Source organism: Corythoichthys intestinalis, chromosome 2 (assembly GCF_030265065.1).
Source record: "Corythoichthys intestinalis isolate RoL2023-P3 chromosome 2, ASM3026506v1, whole genome shotgun sequence".
Lineage (NCBI taxonomy): Eukaryota > Metazoa > Chordata > Actinopteri > Syngnathiformes > Syngnathidae > Corythoichthys > Corythoichthys intestinalis.
Window position 1 is genome coordinate 76,282,586 of NC_080396.1, and position 23,751 is coordinate 76,306,336.

The 23,751-nt window shown below is 41.6% G+C and overlaps 1 protein-coding gene across 2 annotated transcripts in view; it reads left to right on the forward strand.

The window, feature by feature from the left end:
• ajap1 (adherens junctions associated protein 1) overlaps nucleotides 1-23,751 on the forward strand; it is a 123,924-nt gene that overhangs the window by 51,918 nt on the left and 48,255 nt on the right. For both annotated transcript variants that reach the window (XM_057818724.1, XM_057818715.1), the window contains exon 2: nucleotides 16,780-17,522. In XM_057818724.1, coding sequence (XP_057674707.1) covers nucleotides 16,780-17,522 — 743 coding nt within the window. The remainder of the gene's footprint in view (nucleotides 1-16,779; nucleotides 17,523-23,751) is intronic.

Genomic DNA, 23,751 nt, shown 5'->3' on the forward strand with positions numbered 1-23,751 from the left:
CCCAGAGGGGAGGGGGGAAAGGGGACACCGGGTGACTAGTGATGAAGAGACTAGACAACTAGATATTAACATTGGAAAATAGAAATAAAGTAAGACAAGTGGTAGGTAGAGTAAGAAAAGGAGATAGAACTCAGCGGCTGTACTGCCCCCAGCATTATAGCTTCTAGTGCAGCTTAGACTAAACTGTGAGTCTACTCCGACTTCAACTAGCCTAACCATAAGCTTTGTCGAATAGGAACGTTTTTAATCTAATCTTAAATGTGCAGACTGTCTTGGCTTCTTTAATACTAGCTGGAAGCTGATTCCATAAAACAGGGGCTTGGTGGCTAAAGGCTCTAGCTCCGACAGTACTTTTATGAACCCTGGGAACTACCAGTAGACCTGCATTCTGAGATCGGCGTGTTCTGTTGGGGCGGTATGGAACCAGAGCATCGGTGAGATAAGGTGGCCCCAACCCATTAATGGTCTTAAATGTAAGAAGAAGTATTTTAAATTTAATTCTAAACTCGACTGGAAGCCAGTGAAGTGCCTGGAGCACAGGGGTGATGTGCTCTCTTCTATTGGTTCCTGTTAAAAGTCTTGCTGCTGCGTTTTGGACTAGCTGAAGACCTTTTAGAGAGCTTTTAGGACAAGCTGCAAGTAGGGAGTTACAGTAATCCAATCTCGATGTAACGAACGCGTGAATTAATTTTTCTGCATCGCTTTTAGATAAAATATTTTAATTTTTAAATTTTAATAATTTTGGCGATGTTGCGCAGGTGAAAGAAAGCCGTTCTACAGGTTTGTTTAATGTGTGCTTTAAACGATAAGTCAGGGTCAAATAAAACTCCTAGGTTTTTAACTGTGGTGCTGGAGGCTACACTTACATTGTCCAGAGTGACTATCTGGGCAGCTAAAGAGTCTCTAACACTTTTCGGGCCTATTATAAGGACTTCTCTCTTTTCAGGGTTAAGCAGAAGATAGTTAGTGCTCATCCAGGTATTTATATCTCGGACGCAGGCGCTTAGTTTTTCTACTTGCCTGACCTGCTCAGGTTTAATTGATAAATACAATTGTGTGTCGTCAGCGTAACAATGAAAGTTAATGCTATGTTTTCTGATGATATTACCTAGAGGAAGCATATACAGCGTAAACAAGATGGGCCCGAGGACAGATCCTTGTGGCACACCATAACTAACTCTAGAGTACGATGATGATTGTTGGTTTACATTGACAAACTGGTACCTATTAGATAAATATGATTTAAACCAGCAGAGGGCTGCTCCTCTAATGCCTATGTCACATTCTAATCTCTGCAATAAGATATTATGGTCGATTGTGTCAAAGGCTGCGCTCAGGTCCAACAGAACCAGGATCGAGACTAATCCAACGTCAGCGGCAAGTAACAAGTCATTAGTTACTTTAACTAATGCGGTTTCAGTGCTATGATGAGCTCGAAAGCCAGACTGGAACTGTTCAAATAAACTATTGTCCTGTAGGTGCTGACAGAGCTGTTTAATTACCACTCTTTCAAGGACTTTGGAGAGAAATGGTAAGTTAGAAATAGGTCTATAATTGGCCCAAATTTCAGGATCAAGAGTAGGTTTTTTCAAGAGCGGTTTAATAACTGCATATTTAAAGGACTGCGGCACGTAGCCAGTAACTAATGAGGTATTTATTATATTTAAGATAGTGTCAATAGTTAGAGGCAGGGTCTCTTTAAAAAGTTTGGTTGGGATTGGGTCGAGGAGGCACGTTGATGGTTTGGAGGACATTATAATCGAAATTACATCAATTTGGTCTGCAGTGGTAAAGTTATTTAATATTTAAGAGGGGTTTATAGGAGATTCCGAATTCTTTGTCTGCACTTTATCAGATCTAATAACTGGAAGTGATTCATTTATTTTATTTTTTAATAGTTGCGATTTTATTGTTAAAAAATTTTAGGAAGTCATCACAGCTAAGGGTGGTTGGGATATAAGGTTCTATTGAGCTGTGACTGTTTGTCAGCCTTGCTACAGTGCTGAACAGAAACCTAGGATTATTTTTGTTTTCCTCTATTAAGTATGAGTAATATCTGGTTTTAGCCGTACGCAAGGCCTGCTTATATGTCACTAAGCTGTGTTTCCAGGCAGAGAGGGTGTGCTCTGTGTTGGAACGGCGCCAAAGTCTTTCTAATTTACGTCTCGATTGTTTAAGAGAGCGTGTTTCAGCATTATACCAGGGAGAGGCTCGTCTCGGCTTGACAAACTTTAATTTGGAGGGAGCGACGACATCGAGGGTAGAACGAAGCGTAAACATAACACGATCAACAAACTCGTCATTAACAGCAAGGCCGGACATTATTCCTTCATAATTAGATGACATGGAGGCAAATATAGGCTGAATTATCTGTTTATACTCTGAAACAGAGTGATCACCTAATGTCCTTTTAATCTGAGTTCTAGTCACTAGTGGCGGATTATCTTGAAGCACAAACTGAAAGGTAATTAGAAAATGATCAGACAGTACGGGGTTGTGGGGATGGACACTAAGATCACTAATCTCCGTACCGTAGGTTAAAATCAAGTCCAGGGTGTGCTTGTGACTATGAGTTGGTTTATTTACATTTTGAATGAAGCCAGTCCCATCTAGTAGGTCATTAAAGGCCTTACCAAGGGAGTCACCTTCATCGTCAACATGTATATTAAAATCCCCTACAATTATAATTCTATCCCAGCTTAGCAAAATACTAGATAAAAAGTCAGAGAAGTCTAACAAAAACTGTGAGTAGGGACCAGAGGGACGGTAAACCACTATGAAAAGAACTGGTTTTTGGTTCTTCCAGTTAGCGTCTATAATTGATAGTGCTAGGCTTTCAAAGGAGTTATAAATGTAATTAGATTTACTTTTTGGGCTCATACCTAAACAAGAGTGTGATATTACTGCCACCCCCCCTCCACGGCCCGTGCTTCTAGCTGTGTGAAAATTCACGTGACTTGGGGGTGTGGATTCATTAAGTCTAACAAAGTCATCCTGCTGAAGCCAAGTTTCAGTCAGGGCCAAAATATGAATATTATAATCCCCAATTAAGTCATTAACTAACAGAGATTTGGGCGAGATTGACCTGATGTTTAATAATCCGCATTTTATATATTTATTAAGAGCTATTTTATTTTCACTGCTATCAGGGGCTATATGTATTAAATTCTTTGGTCTCGTTCCTATAGTAATCTGTTTTCCCCTGTTCACTATACGAGGCACTGACACAGTCTCTATCTTTTGTCCTGAATTTTGGATTTGTGACAGCTCGGAAAGAGGCGAGTGGTCACTACTAACAGAGTTGTGTTTTACACTACAACACTGCGCCCGGGCCCCCACTCTGAAGTGTCACTTTGGGAGACTTAGTTTGGCGGCCAAATTTCGAGTTAAGAGAGCAGCACCGTCCCAAGTCGGATGAATGCCGTCTCGGCGCATGAGCCCGGACTTGCCCCAAAACGCGTGCCAGTTATCAACAAAGACTATATCGTTTTCTGGGCACCATCTAGACAACCAGCGGTTAAATGATGAGAATCTAGAGTACATCTCATCATTGACCAAATTAGGCAGAGGACCAGAGAAATGCGATCCCCCTAGCATTTGCCTAGCTCGCCTTAAGAACGGACTGGGGCAGGGGTCGGGAACCTTTTTGGCTGAGAGAGCCATGAACAACATATATTTTTAAATGTAATTCTGTGAGAGCCATACAATATGTTTAAAACTAAAAATACAAGTAATATGTGCATTTTATGTCATTTCAACACTTTCAAAGTACAATAAAACTCTGAATTCTTTTTAATAACTTATACAAATAATAATAATTTAATTTGATTAAATAATAAATAATAATTAAATAATATTAAAACAGTTATTATAATATTTTGTTCTGTCCACAGATAGATTCACCCTATGTTTAAAATGTTTCATCTTATTTCATTATGTTTGTGGAAAATATACACACAAGTTTCAGCCTGAAAAGACTGTTGTATTTACGGTTTTGAACCAGCAGGGGGCAACGTCCGCTTCTTGGCGTGCATTGGCAATAAATGTTCACATTTTAGAGCGAATAAGAAATGAGCCGTCTTTGCAGCAATGCGAGACGGATGTTGTAAATTAATATTTTTTTTCTGGTTTCAGGTGAGAAAAAGAGTATAATTTGACTGTGCATATTAGCGGATTGCTTTGTTTTAGGATGACTCGTGATTTGTACTGTCTGTTAATATAGTTCAGAAATATGTTAAGCGTTAAGTATGTTTATGTATGACTGCAGATGTGTTCGTAATGGCGATCGGACGATGAGTGAATGCTAGTGTCTAAATTGCAGAAGTTAAATGTTTTGTCACAAAAACTTGTATTTGTTTATTAATATAACGATATTAGAATTCACATTTTAGAGCGAATAAGAAATGAGCCGTCTGTGTGCAGCAATGCGAGACGGACGTTGTTGTTTCTTTTTCTTGTTTCAGCTGTTCAAGAAAAATCAAAACAAAATTAAATGTGAGCAACAGAGTGAAGACTTTAATCTCTGTCTGCGCCACGCTACAGATGCGTAGCTATTATTTTAACCGACTGCCACATGTATCATCAGACTTTTCAGACGTTCTCCACTGCGGCACCTGTCCTGAATGTCGCCTTATCATTGGCTTGCCAAATGGAAAAAATGTGAGCGCCCCTTACTGGTTGCACTTTTTAACGCATCCCCTGTCCCTTATGCCCGCCAGGTTTTTCCCAAGGTCCTAGCGCCCTTCCCATTACATAACGAAGCATTTTTTTTTTTTTAAATAATAATTGAAGATTTGTCCGCGAGCCAGATGCTGCCGCCATATCAGGCTCGCGAGCCCTGGTCTAAGGGCTAGCTAGAGTGACCACCTGTCTGGTTTTAGGATGGACACTCAGCATTTTCAGTGATGTGTGTAGCGTCCGGCACAACCACTCGGCTGGATGCTATTTTTCCGGCTTCTAAAGAAAACGGGCAGCGTTTCAGTTTATTTCAGGGGTCCCCAACCGCCGAGCCGTGGACCGGTATCGGTCCGTGGCGCATTTGGTACCAGGCATCAAAAGAAATAATAATTTATGAACGACTGCATAATGGCCTAATTAACTTTGGCCTGTCCCCCGTAACACACCAGTATCCCTGTCTACTCTAGATATAATACTACAGGATGGAATGTCATCATAGAAATCCATTGATTGGACTGCTAGAGTACATCTTGTTTTGTATATCTATGTGCCCTTGTCCTCGATAATAATGTCTGATGTAGGGCGGGTGCATCACATTTATACCCGGAAATAATTAGCCCCCACACTAGAATGACTGAAAAACAGACGTCTTTGGACAGATTTTTTATGAGGAAAAGGGAACCTGACGAGCCAGAAGATGAGCCTACAACCTTGGAGAAAACCAAATCTACGCTACTTCCCAATCACTTAAAACCCACGGACTGCGAAGGAGTGGATTCGTGACCCGTTTGTGAATAAACCGAGTGATTCGAGCATGTCTGTGCAACAGGAGGATCAATTTGTAGAGATCACAAATGACGCAACCTTAAACGTACATTTGAGAAAACAACTCTACCGAGGTTCTGGATTAAAGTCATTCCGGAATATAAATATATATATTTCAATGCTCTCCTAGCGATCTAAGAGAGCATTGAAAACCGTGCTACAATTTCCAACATCACATCTTTGTGAAGTGGGCTTCTCTCACTCTCCCATCACACTTTGATGGGACCAACTAGTCTCAACGAAACAAGCTCAGGCCTCCCACTGATTCAGTGGGTGTGTTATTTTTTCCCTGCACTTAACACGACGGGGCTAAAAACAAAGTTATTTTATATTTGCTGTATTTTTCTGCCGCACATTGCCGGTGTTCTGACAAAATTTCCACGAATGCAGCAATTACAAAGTAAACACTACAAACTTTCTTTAAAGAAAGGAATATTAACTTACGTTTGCCATGTTAGCTGAACACTGCATGCAGTTCTCTCACTTAACGACTTTGCCGTGTCGTTAAGCATTAATTTACGCCATTTTCGTGTTGCACTTGTATGTTTATGATGTAATTAGTTTTTTAGTGCCGTTGGATAGCATTGAGAGTCCAACTGAATATAAAAGAGGGCTTTTTCACCGCCACACAAGCTTTGGGAGCAAATTTTTATAAGGGTGAAAAATGTGACAGAAAACCGGTCTGTGAAAAAAAGACCCAATTCACACCGGTCCGTGGTGCAAAATGGAGGAAATATTTAAGCCTTTAACACTTGGGCCTATTTTGTCCGAATTCGCCCCAGCCAAGACTGCAAGCTCCAGCAAAGTTGCCACCGTCAATCCCCTCGGGACCCAGGGCGGTCCCCACTTTGCCATATTGATTAGGGTTGTCCGAATCAGATATTTTTGCACCCGGGTTCGAGTCCAAGTCACCTGATTTTGAGAATCTTCCAATACCGATCCGATACCGCAGAAACTGATCAATTACCTCATGAACAAAATCGGCTTGGAAGATGAATGAATTAATTATGAAACAGTTTTGTTACTTTTGAAAATGTCCTTCTACATCTTGATCATTTAGATTCTTTACAGCCCCCAAAATATATTACAACTAGGGTTGTTCCGATCATGTTTTTTGCTCCCGATCTGATCCCGATCATTCCCGATAATTTTTCCCGATCATATACATTTTGGCAATGCATTAAGAAAAAAATGAATAAAACTCAGACGAATATATACATTCGATATACAGTACATAAGTACTGTATTTGTTTATTATGACAATAAATCCTCAAGATGGCATTTACATTATTAACATTCTTTCTGTGAGAGGGATCCACGGATAGAAAGAGTTGTAATTCTTAAAGGATAAATGTGACTTTGTATACTGTGACTAAATATTGCCATCTAGTGTATTTGTTCAGCTTTCAGTAAATTAAACTGTAACCATTTAACTGTTCTGCCCAAATGCATGATGGGAAGTGTAACCATGACTGTGCGTAGTTGTACCAGTTGATATATCTTCTCTGCGTTGGGAAATAACAGAGGGTGTTAAGAAAAAGATCAATTACTACCTTTCTTCCCCACATTGCTTCCCACGATATTTCTAATCGTAGGAGAGGGATTGTAAGGCTTTAGCCAATTAAAAAAAGACTCCAAAGGCTGCCAAAATTCACTCTACTTATTTTACGCTGCCTTTTAGCTCTACATATAGGTAAAATGGCACCATTACAGATTGAACGCGACAATGTGTGAGTGGGTCGTGCAGCGCATGCGTTAATTGTGTTAAATATTTTAACGTGATAAACTTTTTAAAAAATTAATTACCGCCGTTAATGGGATAAATTTGATAACCCTACCTTAAGCCTAAACTAAAGACTCTGGATGAGTGTAACATTTTATGTCTGTAACGTTAAATACAATTAGAAAACAATTTAATTAAAAAATATATATATATTAAAAAAAGGCATGTCCGATATTTTTTTGCCGATTCCAATACTTTGAAAATGACGTGATCTAATTACAACCCCATCTTTTTCAATTGATTCTGATCTTCTAAAAGTTTTGCGTAGTCCAAAACGTTATCCTGTTACTTTGTAGCAAAAATTAATCTTAAAAACTTTTTTCGCCCAATTTCAATCTTGGGCCCCATTTATGATCACGTGATTAGATCAGACTGATAATTGTTTCCGTGTTCTTTCACTCCTCATCAGAAGACATTTTGCCACATGACTGTTAAAGTACTTGAATGAGTGAGTGTGTTTGAACGTGATTGGATGAACTATTCGAGCAGTGTTTTTCTCTGTTGGGACAGAGTGAGAGCTTGGGACTGGATGTGAGTGGGTTTACTAGTTCAGGGTTGATGGAAGAGTGGTGACAAAAGGTCCTTAGACCAGCATATGTAAAAGTAGGATCCTAGTAGCATCAGGTGGTTGTGCAATTAGTCTGAGCTGCAGTGTTGTGACAGTTCCAGGCCACAATTCTTTCCCTTTTCTCACTTGATAAAAATACCAGTGTCGGTTTATCATATCTGTATGAAATTCATGAGCTTAACCGCACTGAAAACCTTGCAACAGGCTGGTTGCTGGTTGGGTCAATACATAGTAGGGATGGGAGAATACACTTAAATGCACCTTGACATGCCAGAGTCATGATACGATGGTATAAAAAAAAAAAAAAAAAAAACCTAAATAAAACTTTATTCTTGTTTCAGCTGCAGATGCAAATGCAGAACAGAGTACAGTATAAAGCAGTCGCAAAAAGAAATTGAGATCGCCTGTCGTCTCAAATGTGAAAAAATGTTATCTAGAGCTAGTGAAACACTTTCTAAAAAAAAAACAAAAACAAAAACAAAAAAAACATCTGAAACAGTTAACACCAAGCACTGTGGGAAAGCTATTATTTCCAAATAAAAATGAACCAAACCATCCTTATAGCACTTGTTGCATTTTGTTCATATCGTAACACAAGCACATTCATACTTTTTTAAACAAATAGTCGAAGAATTCTCAACCCTGCGCTAGCCTTTTGAGCTTCAAGACCACTTGAGAGCAAATGGACATTTGACCATCACTGCTCCCTTGGGAGAAACAGACAACAACTGCTGCCACGTGCTGTCAACATTGTTGTCAAACAACATATTGCTACCATGCCTTCCTTATGCCTTCCAGCATGCAATGCGGTGCCACAAATCCCAAGTTCATGTTCTATTTTAATTATTTCATCAGTTACTGTTCTAGTCGTTTAATTAACTGCTAATTAAGCTGTTTAGTTTGTTGTTATAGTTTTAGTTTTGTTTTGAAACCCTGAGTTTGAATGACCTTTGATTTAATGGTCTGCTATTACCTATTGTTCATGATCGATGATCCATTTTGCCTCATGAGCACCAGTAAATAGTTAGTGATCACTTATTGTTTAGCTGCAGAGATGGGCCAGCAATTTGACTAAAATATTTTTGGCCTACATCGCCCGAATCATGTAGCGACAGGCACTTTCATACTGTGCATTAAAAAATCACATGCCTTTATTTTGACATTGTGCGATTAAGTGCGTGCACTACTACACTTGGCTCACTTTCGTGTCCGCAGTTACATTCGTTCATATGCCCCTCCTAATCAAAATTATTGGACGTCTAGCTTGTCAATGGCAGCCATTAGGTTAACAAGGAAGTAATTTTAAAATGCTCCAAAACCACCATGAAGTCACATGATATTACCGTTGTTTTTGACAGCCCTTTTAAATTTCGTCTTTGGACGATAATGCTTTTTATTGTCAGTCATATTTTCGTCATCTTAAAATATGTTTTTCGTCTTGTTTTTTTCTGACGAAAACTCAAGACTAATTCTGTTTTAGTCGACGTTTACTTAAAATGTTTTCGTCTGTAAAATTAAAACTTCACAAACTACTACTACTTCAGAAATTAAGGTTTCCAACTACAACAGGGTGTCCAAATCGGTCAAAACAGCACCTGAATAAAATATATTGATTACACTTGTAAGACACCAGATTGGTGAAAACGTGTCGGCTTTGTTGGAATGAAATCCAGTACCCACTGCAGCACTATGTGGAATAGTTTAGACACCCCTGGTCTACAAGGTGATAATACACACTCAGCAGGAAAACGGTACATTATTTTCAATGAATTATACCCACTTGGACGCCACGAACTGAATGTAAAAAAGTAGTCTGAGAGTTCAAAGCCCGAGTTATGCTTCTGCGTTGCGGTGACAGCACAGTGACTACGGCGTCAAAGAGCATTCGATAGTTCTGCGGTGAGGGAAAGCGTTGCTCTGTAATTCACCGCCTGCCACTAGAGGGATGTGGCATTGTGTTTGTAGGGTTTTGGGGGACTCTTGTCGACTTCCTCTAGTTTTGTTACACAACAATGTCAACGGAGAAAAAAAGTAATAATGCCAACGGAGATGGAACGCTTGAATGTGGATCTTCAGCCCATCAGCATTGAAAAACAAATGCTGCTCGTACAAATGTTAAGGCGCAGGCGACGTAGAAGACAGTTTCAGGGGTGGGCTGTCCAACTGTTGATGCCGCACATAGACATCTAGCTCTCTGGTGGAAGCCACAAGCTTCACACTGGTGTCAAACTGCAAAGAATTGTGGACAACCCTCCAACCTGATTTCTTTTGCCGTGTCCTGCAACTAGCAAGTGGGAAGCCATAGCAGATTTCTAGCGGCTATGGAACTTCCCAAACTGCGCTGGAAACCTTGATGGTAAACACGTTATCACAAAAGCACCGAGGCACTCTCAATCAGTGATGATGTATCAAGTGTGTGAATTGTTTGTTGTTAAAAATTAAACAGCAAAACAACTCTTTTGACACTAAACCTGTGCTTTATTCTTCATATACCTGAAGTGTGACATGTAAATAAGTCACAGACTTACAGCAAACATATGCACACAACAAATGATGAAGTGAACCAACCAAAAATACAACATAAAGTGATAAAAAGCTGGCAGTTTTTAGCCGACTGGGTCACCGCTTCGTGTGGCCATTCGCTTCCGAACACACACATACTTGTCTCAGTCAATTTTTTAATGGAATCGCTGGCTGACCTACAGCCCCGTATTTTCAACAATCTCCTCCCATCAATTGCCTGCCATTTGGCAAATGTTTTGATGAGACATTGTAGATTCTACAATGTCTCATTCTACAATGTAGAAGTTGTCGTACTTGCTCTTCGTTTATACTCTCGTCGGCTTGGTCCATTTTTTGCGTGGAGCAAAAGAGTGTTTGAAAATGGCAGTGATTCGCACTGAACAGGAAACAACAGTCTGAGCGGACCAATCAGAGTCCATTTGCGCCAAGTCACCATGCGTTGACGCCGCACAAGTCAAGATTTTCATGAAGTGCACGACAGGCTACGGCGGAGGGTCGTAAATCGGGTCTGCCTTGACGGTGCAGGTCTGCCGCAGAAACATAACTCGGCCTTAAGAGGATGCTCGCTGTTAGCCTTAGCTTAACGCGAATGCTATGGTAGCGCTACGATTTACATTTATTGTATGATAATCACTCAGCACAGACCTTAAATAGTTAAACATTTCATATTCTCTCTGGCCAAGATAAGAAAACTAATCTTACCATGTGTGCAAACCTTGAGAGGAGAGGACACTGGCAAGTTGGAGGTGGGGATGTGGAGCACATCAAATGAGTGACATAACCAGGCACTGCTTCGATGCAGGCTAAGTACATATAAAATGTCACACATTGTGAACACGTGACGCAAACTATTACGCATTTTTGTCTCGTCAGACGAAAACTGGCATACCCTCTCGTAATATTTTCGTCAACCAAAACATGTTTTTAGCTCTTTATCGTCTCGTCATGGAAAAAAGTGTTCATTGATAAAATATTTTAATTATCTTCATCGTTGACGAAAACAACACCGCATCAAATCGACACAAAGTCCCCTAAAAATGCCCCCAAATCAACAGGATTCAGCTCGGAAAATCCCGAAGATTCAACAGGAAATCAAACATTTCTCGACGGCCCGGGCACCCTTGAGTCCTGGGCCAGAGCGCGGCTGCATCCCCCTAAGCTCTGCGCCAGCGTAAAGTGAAAGACCGCAAAGTAGTGTCACCCCCCCCCCCCATTTTTAACATATATTTGTTGGGGATGTATACATTGATTTAAATAAGTGTATATAAAACCCTTTAAATGCATGTTATCATTAGAACATTAAAAAAATATTTTGAAACATGCAAAATATGTATAAAAACATACATAAAATAATGTATGAATAATCTACATACTAATACGTACTTTACATTCATTACATACATACATAGATAAAGTGTACATAAATATGTTTTTAGAACTCTTTTATTCTTGTAACAAGATGCGGTCTTCCTTCGCTGGGAATGGGAGAGAAACTGGGTAAATGGTCTCGGCCAATCACCTTGCGAGATTCCCGAGTCGGGAGGGATCTCTTGTTGGGTGGCGGATGTTGGCCAGTGAATCAGAGAGGTGGATTTTGAGTTGTGTGCGTTGCGCACGGGCAACTTTGTCGCCATATTTTCTCAATTTTTAATTTTTGATAAATATTTTGGTAAAATCTGCAATGCACAAAGGGCTAGAAAGTTAAGCCGCGAAGTAGCGTGGCATTACTGTACATAGTCAAATGATATTTTGTCCCAAATCTAATTCATAGTGCTAAAATTAAGGCTTAAAGTAGCCTTTGGTCAAGTTGAACCTCACTAATTCTTCCTATAACAGTGATTAGGTACCATCCTTATAAAAACAAAGAGTCAGATTGTTCCATGTTCAGTTCCAAATGTGGCTATGAAATGAAAACCCATCTGTCATTTCCCCCACAGAGCAAGCATAGACTGCCACAATGTTTTGTGACCCTAAATCAGGAAATGACACAATGGGCACTAAAGGGATTTTCAACTATAGTGTTTAAGCTTAACTTTGTACTTAAGTTGGTAATGATGGCATGTGCTCCTAAAATAGGGCACTAGGCACCATTTTTCATCAGAAAGCAATCTGGCACGCTTGTCTCGCTAATACGGGTCTTTATCTGCCATCTGTGCAGTATACTTGCAAAACTATTGGAGTGTCAAAATATTAGACCTGTTCTTGTTCTTGTTGGCAGATTCCAAACAAATGGAGCGATCCAGGTAAATAAGGCGTTCAGTGTTGTAACATTGTACATGCAGCCAGTAACTCTTTTATAATGGGGTTTTTGGCAGTAAACCGGTGATGCAAGGCCATATAAACACATTTAAAACCCCCATTATGCCATTTTTTAAAAGCCTGATTGCTCCTCTTGTGTTAACCCTCTTTTAACTAAAGTACAGCTAGAATTCTCAACATTGTTGACGATCAGTGTTGCTGATCTTGCTTCAGTACGGATGTCACGATTCCGTGTGGGTTCAGTACAACAGGTACGTACTGAACCGTGACTTGTGTCTATCAGCACACCTCTAAAATATATAGATATACTTTTCAGTATGCAGTTGAGGCTCTGAATCTCGTGTCTGCTCTAGTTGTTTTGATTAAGAAACATCACACAAGGTTCATGGATACGCCATTAAAGAAAAGTTTATGGCTAGTAACTATTTTTGGGAATAAAAAAAAATAGTCCATGTGGGTTCAGTACAACAGGTACGTACTGAACCGTGACTTGTGTCTATCAGCACACCTCTAAAATATATAGATATACTTTTCAGTATGCAGTTGAGGCTCTAAATCTCGTGTCTGCTCTAGTTGTTTTGATTAAGAAACATCACACAAGGTTCATGGATACGCCATTAAAGAAAAGTTTATGGCTAGTAACTATTTTTGGGAATAAAAAAAATCAATATATTATTGTAGCATCTACAAGAACAAGGTGATGATAATGCTCACTGAGTTGGAAAACAGTACACGATTCTCAATTAATTGTACTCACCATGACGCAACGAACTGTATGTATGTAAAAAAAAAAAAAAGTTGCATAAGAGTTTAAGATGACACTTGATATGCTAAATGGTAATGATAATAACAAATGTTACAATAATAATAGCGTGAATGGTATACTCCGAGTCCTGGTGGCCTTTGAATATTGAAAAGAGCCATCTGATGTTAGGGACCGTGTTGTTTTCGTCAATGACGACGATAATGAAAATATTTCGTCAACAGACAATTTTTTCATAACGAAGACGAGACAATAACGAGCTAAACGTACTGTACGTGTTTTGGGAGACTAAAACTTAATGAAACTAATGCCAGTTTTCGTCTGACGAGACGAGACGAAAATGCGCAACAGTTTCCGCCACATGTTCACAATGTGTAACATGTAATGTGTAGTTAGCCTGCATTGTAACAGTGTCTGTGTCACCTATGTGACGTGCTGCTGCTCTCCAGTCTCCAGGCACGCACACACGGACTATCAGACACGCTAAAATTTGTTTTCTTATCTTGGCCAGAGAGAATATGCAATGTTGTTCTAGCCTTTAAAGGTCTGTGCTGAGTGATCATCGCACACTAAATGTAGCTCGTAGCATTAGTGTAGCATTAGGCTAATGCTAACGGCGAGCATCCTCGGACAACTTTTTTTTAATTTTTACATAGTTTTAGTCGACAGTTCTCAAAATTTTTTCGTCTATAAACTTCAAGGGTTTTAGTCCTACATAAATAAATGAAAGGTTTCCCAACATTTACAGACAAGCACATAATTATAGAGTCCACACGGACATCAAGATCTTCATAATGATAATACACACTGAGCAGGAAAACAGCACATTGTTTGCACATTGTTTGCAAATAATTAAACTCACCTGGACGCCAGGAACTGTTCGTAAAAAGTTTTCCATGAGTTCAAGAAGACACTCAACGAGTCATCATGCTAAATGCTAATGCTAACACTACAAATTAGTTTAGTGTGTTATCACTCAGCACGGTCCTATAAAGGCTAAAGCAACATGGCATAGCCATGATAAGAAAACAAAGCGTACAAAGTAGTTCCGGACACATAGAAAACACACACAAGAGCCTGGAATGGGCACATCCTAAAGCCTGTGTGTGGGTCGGAGGGGTTGGGGGGAGGCGCAGTACATCACATGAGTGACACAACCAAACACTGTTAATATGTGTGCTAACTACACATACGATAAGAAAATATTACACATTGTGACCTTCTTGAATTTTTATCTCGTTTCGTCAGACGACAACCTGCATCTATCCTGTTATGTTTTAGTCTCCCAAGACACGCTGGTCATCGTCATGAAAAAAATTGTTCGTTGACGAAATATTTTCGTTATCGTCATTGTTGACCAAAACAACACAGGTAGAGACGTTCGTTAGTAGAGTTACCACTGTATAGCACAAGTGTTTGGATAGTTATTTTTGAGATTTTGGGGGTAATTCAAGGGTACTTAAAGGGTTTACTCCAATTTACACGGAAATTCGGGTTACGTCGCCAGCGTAGGAATGGAACTCGTTCGGTAGTCTGAGAGCTTCCTGTACAATTAGCAATAACAGGTTAAGTGGATGACCGCATATATCGAAATCGTATTATTGGTGTCGGACAATATCGGGATATCAGTTAAAAATTCATTATCAGACAACTCTGGTTAGTAGCTTTGTGGTTTGATCGATAGGTGTGTGGCTTTGTTTGGATGGCTCTGAGCAAAACTACCATACTTTTCAGACTATTAGCTGCTACTTTTTCTCGTTGTTTCTACCCTGCGGCTTTTATAAGGAAGCTGCTTATTTATGATTTTTCATTTTAAACAAACGAGCTCCATTTTTTTCTCAATAAAAGTAACTAAAGTAATAAAATCGGATAATTAGACATAATTTAAAAGAATGGCTTTCCAAATTTTGCCATGACATAGACACACTATGTGCTAGCTACCCTTGCACCGATAAAGCTTGCCAGAAGCTCATCAGACTTAATCAAAAACTCAGGATTTTAAGATGAATATGGCTCCATCTGATACTATATGCTGCTACAGAAAAAAAAAATTCAAATAAATGGGCATCCACTATCTGCTACGATAAGAGAATGCCATGCTAGCATTGATTAGCCATTTTCAACTGGCACTCAGAGGACTTTTTTTGCCACTGTATACTACAATAAAGGTGCTATGTAAGGATTAGCACTAGCTGTTAAACATTTTGAAGATGATTACATCTACTTCAAGTTTAGTTTGTTTTTAAGCATTCAGACAACACATGTTGGTGATGTTGATGTGTTTATCTGGTTAATAAATATTGTTTTTGCTCAATGAAATATTTCTGGCTAATATCTGTGTAAATATCCAATGTTAAGATATGGACACCTGCGGCTTATTGTCAGGTACGGCATATATGTGGATTTATTTCTAAAATGTCTTATAATCAGGTACACTTTATAATCCAGAAATTATGGTAAATGGACCGGTTTTAAGATCAAGAGCCTTTTTCTTCCCACTCTGACAATTTTGGAGTTATATTTGTTTTCTAATGAGAAATGCGAGTTATGGAGGTGATAGGTTAATGATTCAGTGAATAAATCTTTTATACGAAGCTTTTTACTGAAATGACTATAATGAGTCAGTTCACTCAAATTGCTGTACCCATTTCTTATGCTGCTTTGTTGTAGCCATAGCCAGGAGCATCAGAGTGAAAGACAAAGAAGCTGTTTAACAAACAAAGCCATAAAAAAAAGTGTAAGCGTTGCATTAATCTAGCCTCCAGTTGCCTCCAGTGTGATGATTACCAGGATCTCGGTAGAGGTCAAGGCAGAAGTTCTTGAAATACTAATTATACCTGTCGATAATGTGTCGACCTTGTCACTGCGATGCCACGACCACATCACTCACAGTTTTATGGCTCAATCAAATTGCCGTCCTAAATAATCAGCTAATCCTGTTTGTTCTTTACTCTCCACCTTTTATAATGTTTTCAAAAAAATATATATAAAAAAGGAACCAATGCTACAACCAAAATCTTCCATTAGAATGGTGTCGCCGCTAGCTCACGGCGCTAGACAAACAGTTCATTTTGACTCGATTGGACATCTAGTGCTCTCCAATCGAGTCAAAATTGGCACTGAAACTAGAGGAATGAAGCAACATTCACTTGCTCCCTCCCAGTCGACATGAAACCAGAGTCTGGTGCAAGTGGGTTTCAGTGAAATGTAACGATTATCACACTTTAATTGAGTAGATGTTTTCAAGTAGAACTTAAAACAAATTTTATTAAAGGCCAAATACAGATGTTAAAATTGATGATAGAACCTCACTTATCTAATTTGTAAGGTGTGACGACCTGAATCTAAAATGATTTCTTTTTTAATGTCTTCTCTTAATAGCAGTCCATCTGCTTTGAGGCCAGGCAGCTGTGTGGGGCACCGGGTGTGGATTCTGCTGGCGGTGACCCACATGACCTTGGACTTCTCAGCGTGCAGCCCCCTCAGTCAAGGTCCGGGGATCAAACTCATGCCTAAACCGGTGCCTCGCTCGAGACCTCGACTGCAGCCCATTTGGGACATGCCTAACAAGATCCACTGGAGAACAGTGAGCCCTTCGACCCGCAGGATTTTTAACTCTATACCTCCACCCCAAGACAATAAATCCGGGGTAGGGCCAAAAGTCACCGTCCAAAAGCATCGGAGGCCCCCGCACAAACCGTGTAAGGAATGCCGATGGGTGTTCTCTGAAAAGGAGGCGAGCAATCCGGGAGTAGCGGAATATACAGCTGCTTTTTCCAGAAGAGACAAAGCAAGGTTGCTAAGTCGAGCTAAACGGCAGCTCAAATGGGAGAGCTTTGACAAGTCTCAGGAGGGCCGGACTACTACGGTGGCCGGATTTATAGACTGGGGACCCACAGGGCCGGACGGCATGGATGAGAATAGTAAACCTGAGCCAAAAGTTAACCTGCCCACTAGGGCCTCTACTACCACAGTGACCACAACCGCTAGCACTACTACAAGGCTCTCCCAAAGGACGTTTAATATGGTGACTACGCCAGAACCCAAAAGGTTAAGCACCACCAAGGCCACTAACAGCTTTGGGGACACTGTCAAGCCACCAAAGCCATATGGGGATACATCAGGTAAGAGAGGAAATATTTTCTTTGCTTATGGATGTAAAAGTTTTATCGTGTAATATTAAGTATCCATTTAGACTTTGCAAGTATAATTTGTGTCGAAAGCACTGTAAAGAAAAATCGCCCCGTGGTGGATGTCAGCACCAGAGGTGGGCGAATAATCCACGTAAATGAATAAATAAGTGAATGATGATACATTTGGTTTCAGAATTTTGCTCAGGTAATTGAACAAACAGCGCCATCCAGCAGACAATTGCACCAGTCACTATGATCCGAGCCACAAGTAAGCACGAGTCTTACCTGTTGTAGGCAAGTCAAGTCAAATCGAGTCACGAAGTCATGTCGAGTCGAGTCATAAGGTTATGTCGAGCTGGGTCATCAGGTTATGTCAAGTCCAGTCTTGAGGTCATGTTGAGTTGAACCGAGTCACAAGTTTGTAAAGAAGAGTCGTGTCAAGTCTAAAGGTAATCAAGTCGAGCCGAGTCACAAGGTTGTAAAGACGAGTCGTAAACATTGTGGTCGAGTCGAGTCATGAGGTCACGTCGACTAAAGTCTAAAGACTAGAGTCTCGAGGTCGTGTCTAATCGAGTCACAAGGTTGCCAAGTCAAGCCGAGTCACAAGGTTGCCAAGTCAAGCCAAGTCACAAGGTTGTAAAGACGAGTCATGTCAAAACACAAGTTAGTCAAGGCCTTCACCATTGTTCCCAGCCCACCCGCAAAGCACTCAGGTTTATCTTTGAGGGAAAGCTTTCTATCTATGTAAGTCAATGAAAAAAAACAAACTATGCTATAGAATCTGCAGGAAATGGATTTATTTTTGATTGCTATGATGTTCCGCGAGGGCGTGCCGAGAGTGGCCAAGGCGACCAAGCAGATCACTGGCAGACGAGAACCAATCTATGAACAGAGTTTTCTGAGTCGGCTTGTCGAGTCTCGAGTCATTGTATCACGAGTCAAGTCGGGTTGGGTCTTGAGTTATTGTCTCACAAGTCGAGTCGAGTCTCAGAGTTTTTTTTCTTCAAGCCTGTGTCGAGTTGCGAGTCATCAGATTTGCCCAATTGTCTGCTATCGAGTTGTCACGATTATCTTTTCTTTGGCTATTGACTAGGGGATTCTTCACTTCAATTAATAATCGCAACTTAACATTGAAAATTTAAAACTCCACTTATGCAGTACACAGTGCTTAATATGTAAATCATAAGGTACCGGAACGCAAAGTATATATGACAGCGCAAGGATGACGAGACGGGCACAGGTCCTGAAACATACACAGAAAATGTTGCTGAAAACACCACGCAAATGCCCACTTGCCATGCGGTGGGATTTACAAGCCTCAATTTCAGATAATATCCATGGAATGAATGTTATGACAACAATTTACAATTATTTAGGCTATACCCTGCACAGCACGGGCAATGGCCCACATAACCACTGGTGGGACTTACAGTACACAGTCAGCAATTAGTTTTTCAACAGGTTTAATTTGTAAAATATCAACAAAAAAAAATCAGAGATTACAATAAATAACACAAAACCATTCTTTTGCGAGTCATCCCGCCCCCCATCTTCTCTGGCCCCAAAGTTCCCACCTCCTTACAAATTGTGCAGCACAAACCCAAATTTCCCATCAGGGTACTGGCCTGTTGCCTGTTGCTCCGGCTGTTGGTGGTCCACCTGCTGACTGCTGGCGCTGCAGCTTGCCCACCCCCCCCACTCCAAGTGGCGCTGAACCTGACCAGCTGCTGCCACGGTGGCAGCCTCCTGCACCGGCTTGGCTGACTGTCCGTGGATCTGGCTAGCTGCTGCGGCGCTAGCCTCCTGCCGCACCCATTAGCATGATCGCTGCAGCTGCCCACATCGCCGGTTGTTGCTTTTCTGACTCGTTTTGAACCATCTTCCTTCTTTTTGAAAACGGACAGTAAATACAACTGCCTTTTTGGCATGTTGAAATACATTTGTACCTGGCTGCTTGCTCCCCAGATGCCTCGAATTTCCAAAGTTTTTTTTTTTTTTATTTACTTTTTTCTTTCTATGTCAGGGGTGTGATTTGTTGGTCCAACTTTCCAGTGCATCAACAAATCTCAGACTCTTTCAAATGACATTAAATTTTTAAAAACAACATTGTTATCGGCATCTCCAAGGGGTCGCTGTTCCCGTTTCAGTGTAACCGTCATTGCCAATTTGGCATAGAAGAAGTGGGCGAGCGTAAGGGGGAGAGAGAGGGAGCGAAAAAGAGAGGTGCGCTGGAGTGCGGTGTTGACTGGCTGACTGTCCCCCGCTAGTTTTTGTTAAGTAATAAAAGTCATGCAACGGCCATCCAAGGTGTCTCTGTGTTTTTATACACTACACCACCTCCCCGAAGCAAGAACAGGACATAGGAGCGACGACGAAGGACCCACAGAAATTGCCGGTCCACATATTATTTTCTATATACAAGAGGTGCCAGATCTGCCCAAATAAGTCCCGGGACACAGGGAGTTCAAAATCAAAAGGTGCCAGATCTTGTTCCGGCAGGATCCGGCACAAATTAACCCCTGGCAGTATACAGTACATAGCACTACACTCAAATCCTCCCTATTGAAGATGCATGTAATAAATGCAATGCACCACTTGCAGTGTGATTTGCAATGCTAATTGATTCGTCCTTGCTAATTTCAGAGAAAATACAACTCTCATCTGCAGAAGAGTGACAGCCTGACTGCTACCAAAAGAGACAGAAATATTCTATAAGTAGTATAAGTAGTAGATTTACGTAGTTTTACGTAAGTGACGTGATAGTGAATTGTACTAATAGTGTGCATCTCCTGAGTCTATATTTTAGAATCTGCTTCATTAAAAAGGAAATACTTTCTCTTTTGGCTCATCTACATCAAATTAATAAACATCAATGAAAGGAACTGGGGTCTAATATGCAGGCAACACGCACATGTGCCGAGTGTACACAGCACATGCAAACACATGCACGCACAAATGTATGCACGCACACACGCACGAGATGATAAACCGCAGCAGGGATAATTACTGACCTTATTTTTATTTACCGTGCAATTAATTGACGTACTGCATGTCGCACCAGGCTTAAGCTCAGCTTCCCCCAAAATGTCAAAAAATAGTGATCAGTCAATAGTGAAAAGTATACTGTGTGTGTACATGTCATTGACGAAATATGCACTACATTGCGCTCAACTTTTGTTCAGAATTAGTTTCTTATCACTGGTTACGATGTGGCTTGCTTTTCATTCATTCACGCAGCTTCACAGACCTTTAAACAGTGTGGACGCTGAGCGTCTCCAGAGTTGAGAGTGCATTGTTCCACTCCAGTGAGACTAGTCATTCGCTAAGGACTGTGCGTCTTTTGTGGACAATGGGCACTGGGCTGGGCTCGGTTGGCCCAGATGCTCTGCTTCTCTGCATGATGATTGGATGATCTCTCTGAGGCTGAATCCTTTTTTGATTGACATCGAAATGAGCGAATCAGGGATTTTGTCATATCAACATCCGCGGGAGGCATTTTTAAATTAATATTTTCAGTTTGTTTGGAGACTTGACTTCTGGCACTCTAGTTTCTTTCCCTATCAAGCAGCGATTACCGCTGAGCCCCTCCATCTTCACTAAACACTCACACTTTGAGCTTCCCCTCATTGAAAGACCAGCAACCGCCACTGTATGCTGAATAATTGAATTTACAGTATGTTTGTTGTAGTTTTAGATTCAACTGCTTTGTTCCAACTAATAAATATTACAGGACAGGATTAAAGATGCACTGTAGATTCTACCTTGACATTTTAAGTAAGTAAAGTATAGAGCAAGAGTCTGCTACATTTTCCACTGAAAGAGCCATTCGGACCATTTTTTTCCCACAGATTCATAATTAAAGAACAGCTCCTGCATAATCTAACTTTATTGATGTGGAAAAAAAGAAAATCTCCCAAAGACATTTTGCCCCAGATCCAGCTGATTAGTTTAATAGAATACGTGATTTGAGGAAGCGGCAGTGGACTGTATAATATATATATATTTTTTAAAAATAATAAAGTAAGTCTTACAACTTTACATAAGGCTCCTGTCATTGCAGATTAGGAAAAAAGTCCTTATCATAATTAGTCAGGCTCTCAGTAACTGTGAGATTACAGTATGTGCACTCACCCTTGCACTAAATAAGCTGCATGAGTCAAACTGACTCATGAATAACGTCAGCAGTCAGCACAAATGAAAGCCATTAATGTGCTTTGTCTCACTTTATAAGCATGCATGTAATGTTACCGTAATTATCTCGTGTGTGTTTATAGTTATCGAGGATGTATTTAGTGTGTGGGTGTTTAGCACCCCGTTGCTAAATTAGTTGTGAAAAACACCCCTCTGACTTTTAAATTGGGTGTGTTATCCCTGATACGGGGGGGTCCGGTACCTGTATGACCGGTGTCAGAGTTTGGTCTGTGTAGCCGGTTGTAAGTTGGATCCATTTCCAGTGAGTTGGACTCCGCCAGGGCTGCCCTTTGTCACCGGTTCTGTTCATCACCTTTAAGGACAGAATATCTAGGTGCAGCTGAGGCGCTGAGAGGGTCCGGTTTGGTGGCCCCAATATTGCATCTCTGCCTTTTGCGGATGATGTAGTGTTGTTAGCTTCATCAAGCCGTGAGCCACAACTCTCACCAAAACGGTTCGCAGCCGGATGTGACGCGTTTGGAATGAGAATCAGCACCTCCAAATCCGAGACTTGGTCATCAGTCGGGAAAAGGAGAAATGCCCTCTCCGGGTCCTTCCCCTGGTGGAGTAGTTCAAGTATCTCGGGGTCTTGTTCGGAGTGACTGAAAAATGGAGCAGGAGATCGATCGGATTGGTGCTGCGTCTATAGGGGTGTGCACTCTGCATCAGTCTGTCGTGGTGAAGAGGGTGCTGAGAAAAAAGGCAAAGCTTTCTATTTACCGGTCGATCTACATTCCTACCCTCACCTATGGTCACGAGCTGAAGACCGTGATCGAAAAAACAAGAACCCGGATACAAGCTGCCAAAATGAGTTCCCTTCGTAGGGTGTCTTTGCTCTCCCTTACAGATATGGTGAGAAGCTCCGTCACCCGGCAGGGGATCGGAGTACAGCCATTGCTCCTCCAAATGGAGAGCCAGATGAGGTGGCTCAGGCATCTGATTAAGATGCCTACCTGGTGAGGTGTTCCGTGCACATTCCACGGTGAGGAGGTTGTGGGGCTGACCCAGGATACGCCTGGGAAACTATGTTTCCCGGCTGGCCTGGGAAAACCTTGGGATCTCCAAGAAGAGCTGGCTGAAGTGGCTGGGGATAGGGAAGTCTGGGTCTCCCTTCTGAAGCTGGGTTGCTAGCCTGGGCTTTCGGCCTAGTTGTTAGCACACTTTCATGCTGTGCTGGGTGGGCTGTGCGGCGCGGTTTGAGAGTCCTGACCTGGGATAGGGGGACAGATCGCGTTGTGCAGCGTTGTTCCATGCAGTCCGGTTACATTGGTGCCGTGACCCGGATCGACAGTGAAGGTTTCGGAGGGTGAGAGTAACAGGTGCACACAGATCTTTTGTGTGCTGGTGGTCAGAGTTGCTAGCCTTGGCTTTTGGCCTTGCGTTTGGCATGCCTCCTGCTGTGCTGGACAGGTGCAAGTCCTGACCTGGACAAGGGGGACGGATCACGTCGTGTGGCGTGGTTCCATGCTGACTGGTAACATTGGTTCTTTGACCCGGATAGTCAGTGAAGGTTTCCTGGTTTAGCATAACAGGTGCACACAGATCTGTTGTGTGTGCTGCATAGGAAACCTCCGTCCTGATGGCTGCAAGAGAGAGGGCTGGTGGTCAGAGCTGTTAGCCTGGTTTATCGGCCTAGCGGTTAGCACGCTCTCCTGCCGTGCTGGACGGGTCATGTAGTGCGGTTGCGAGTCCTGACCTGAACAAGGGCGACGGATCGTGTCATGGTTCCATGCGGACCGGGTACATTGGTGCCATGACCCAGATCGGCAGTAAAATTTTCGGTGGGTGAGTGTAATGGGTGCACGCAGGTCCGTTGTGTGCATTGCGTATGAAACCGCCGTCCCGATACCTTCAAGAGAGTGTGCTAGTGGCTAGACCTGCAAGCCTGGACTTTCGGCCTAACGGTTAGCGCACTCTCCTGCCGACCTGGACCCGCCATGCGGCATGGATGCGAGTCCTGACCTGGACTAGGGGGACGGATTGCATCGTGCACCGCTGTTCCATCCAGACCTGTTCCACGAGGACATCG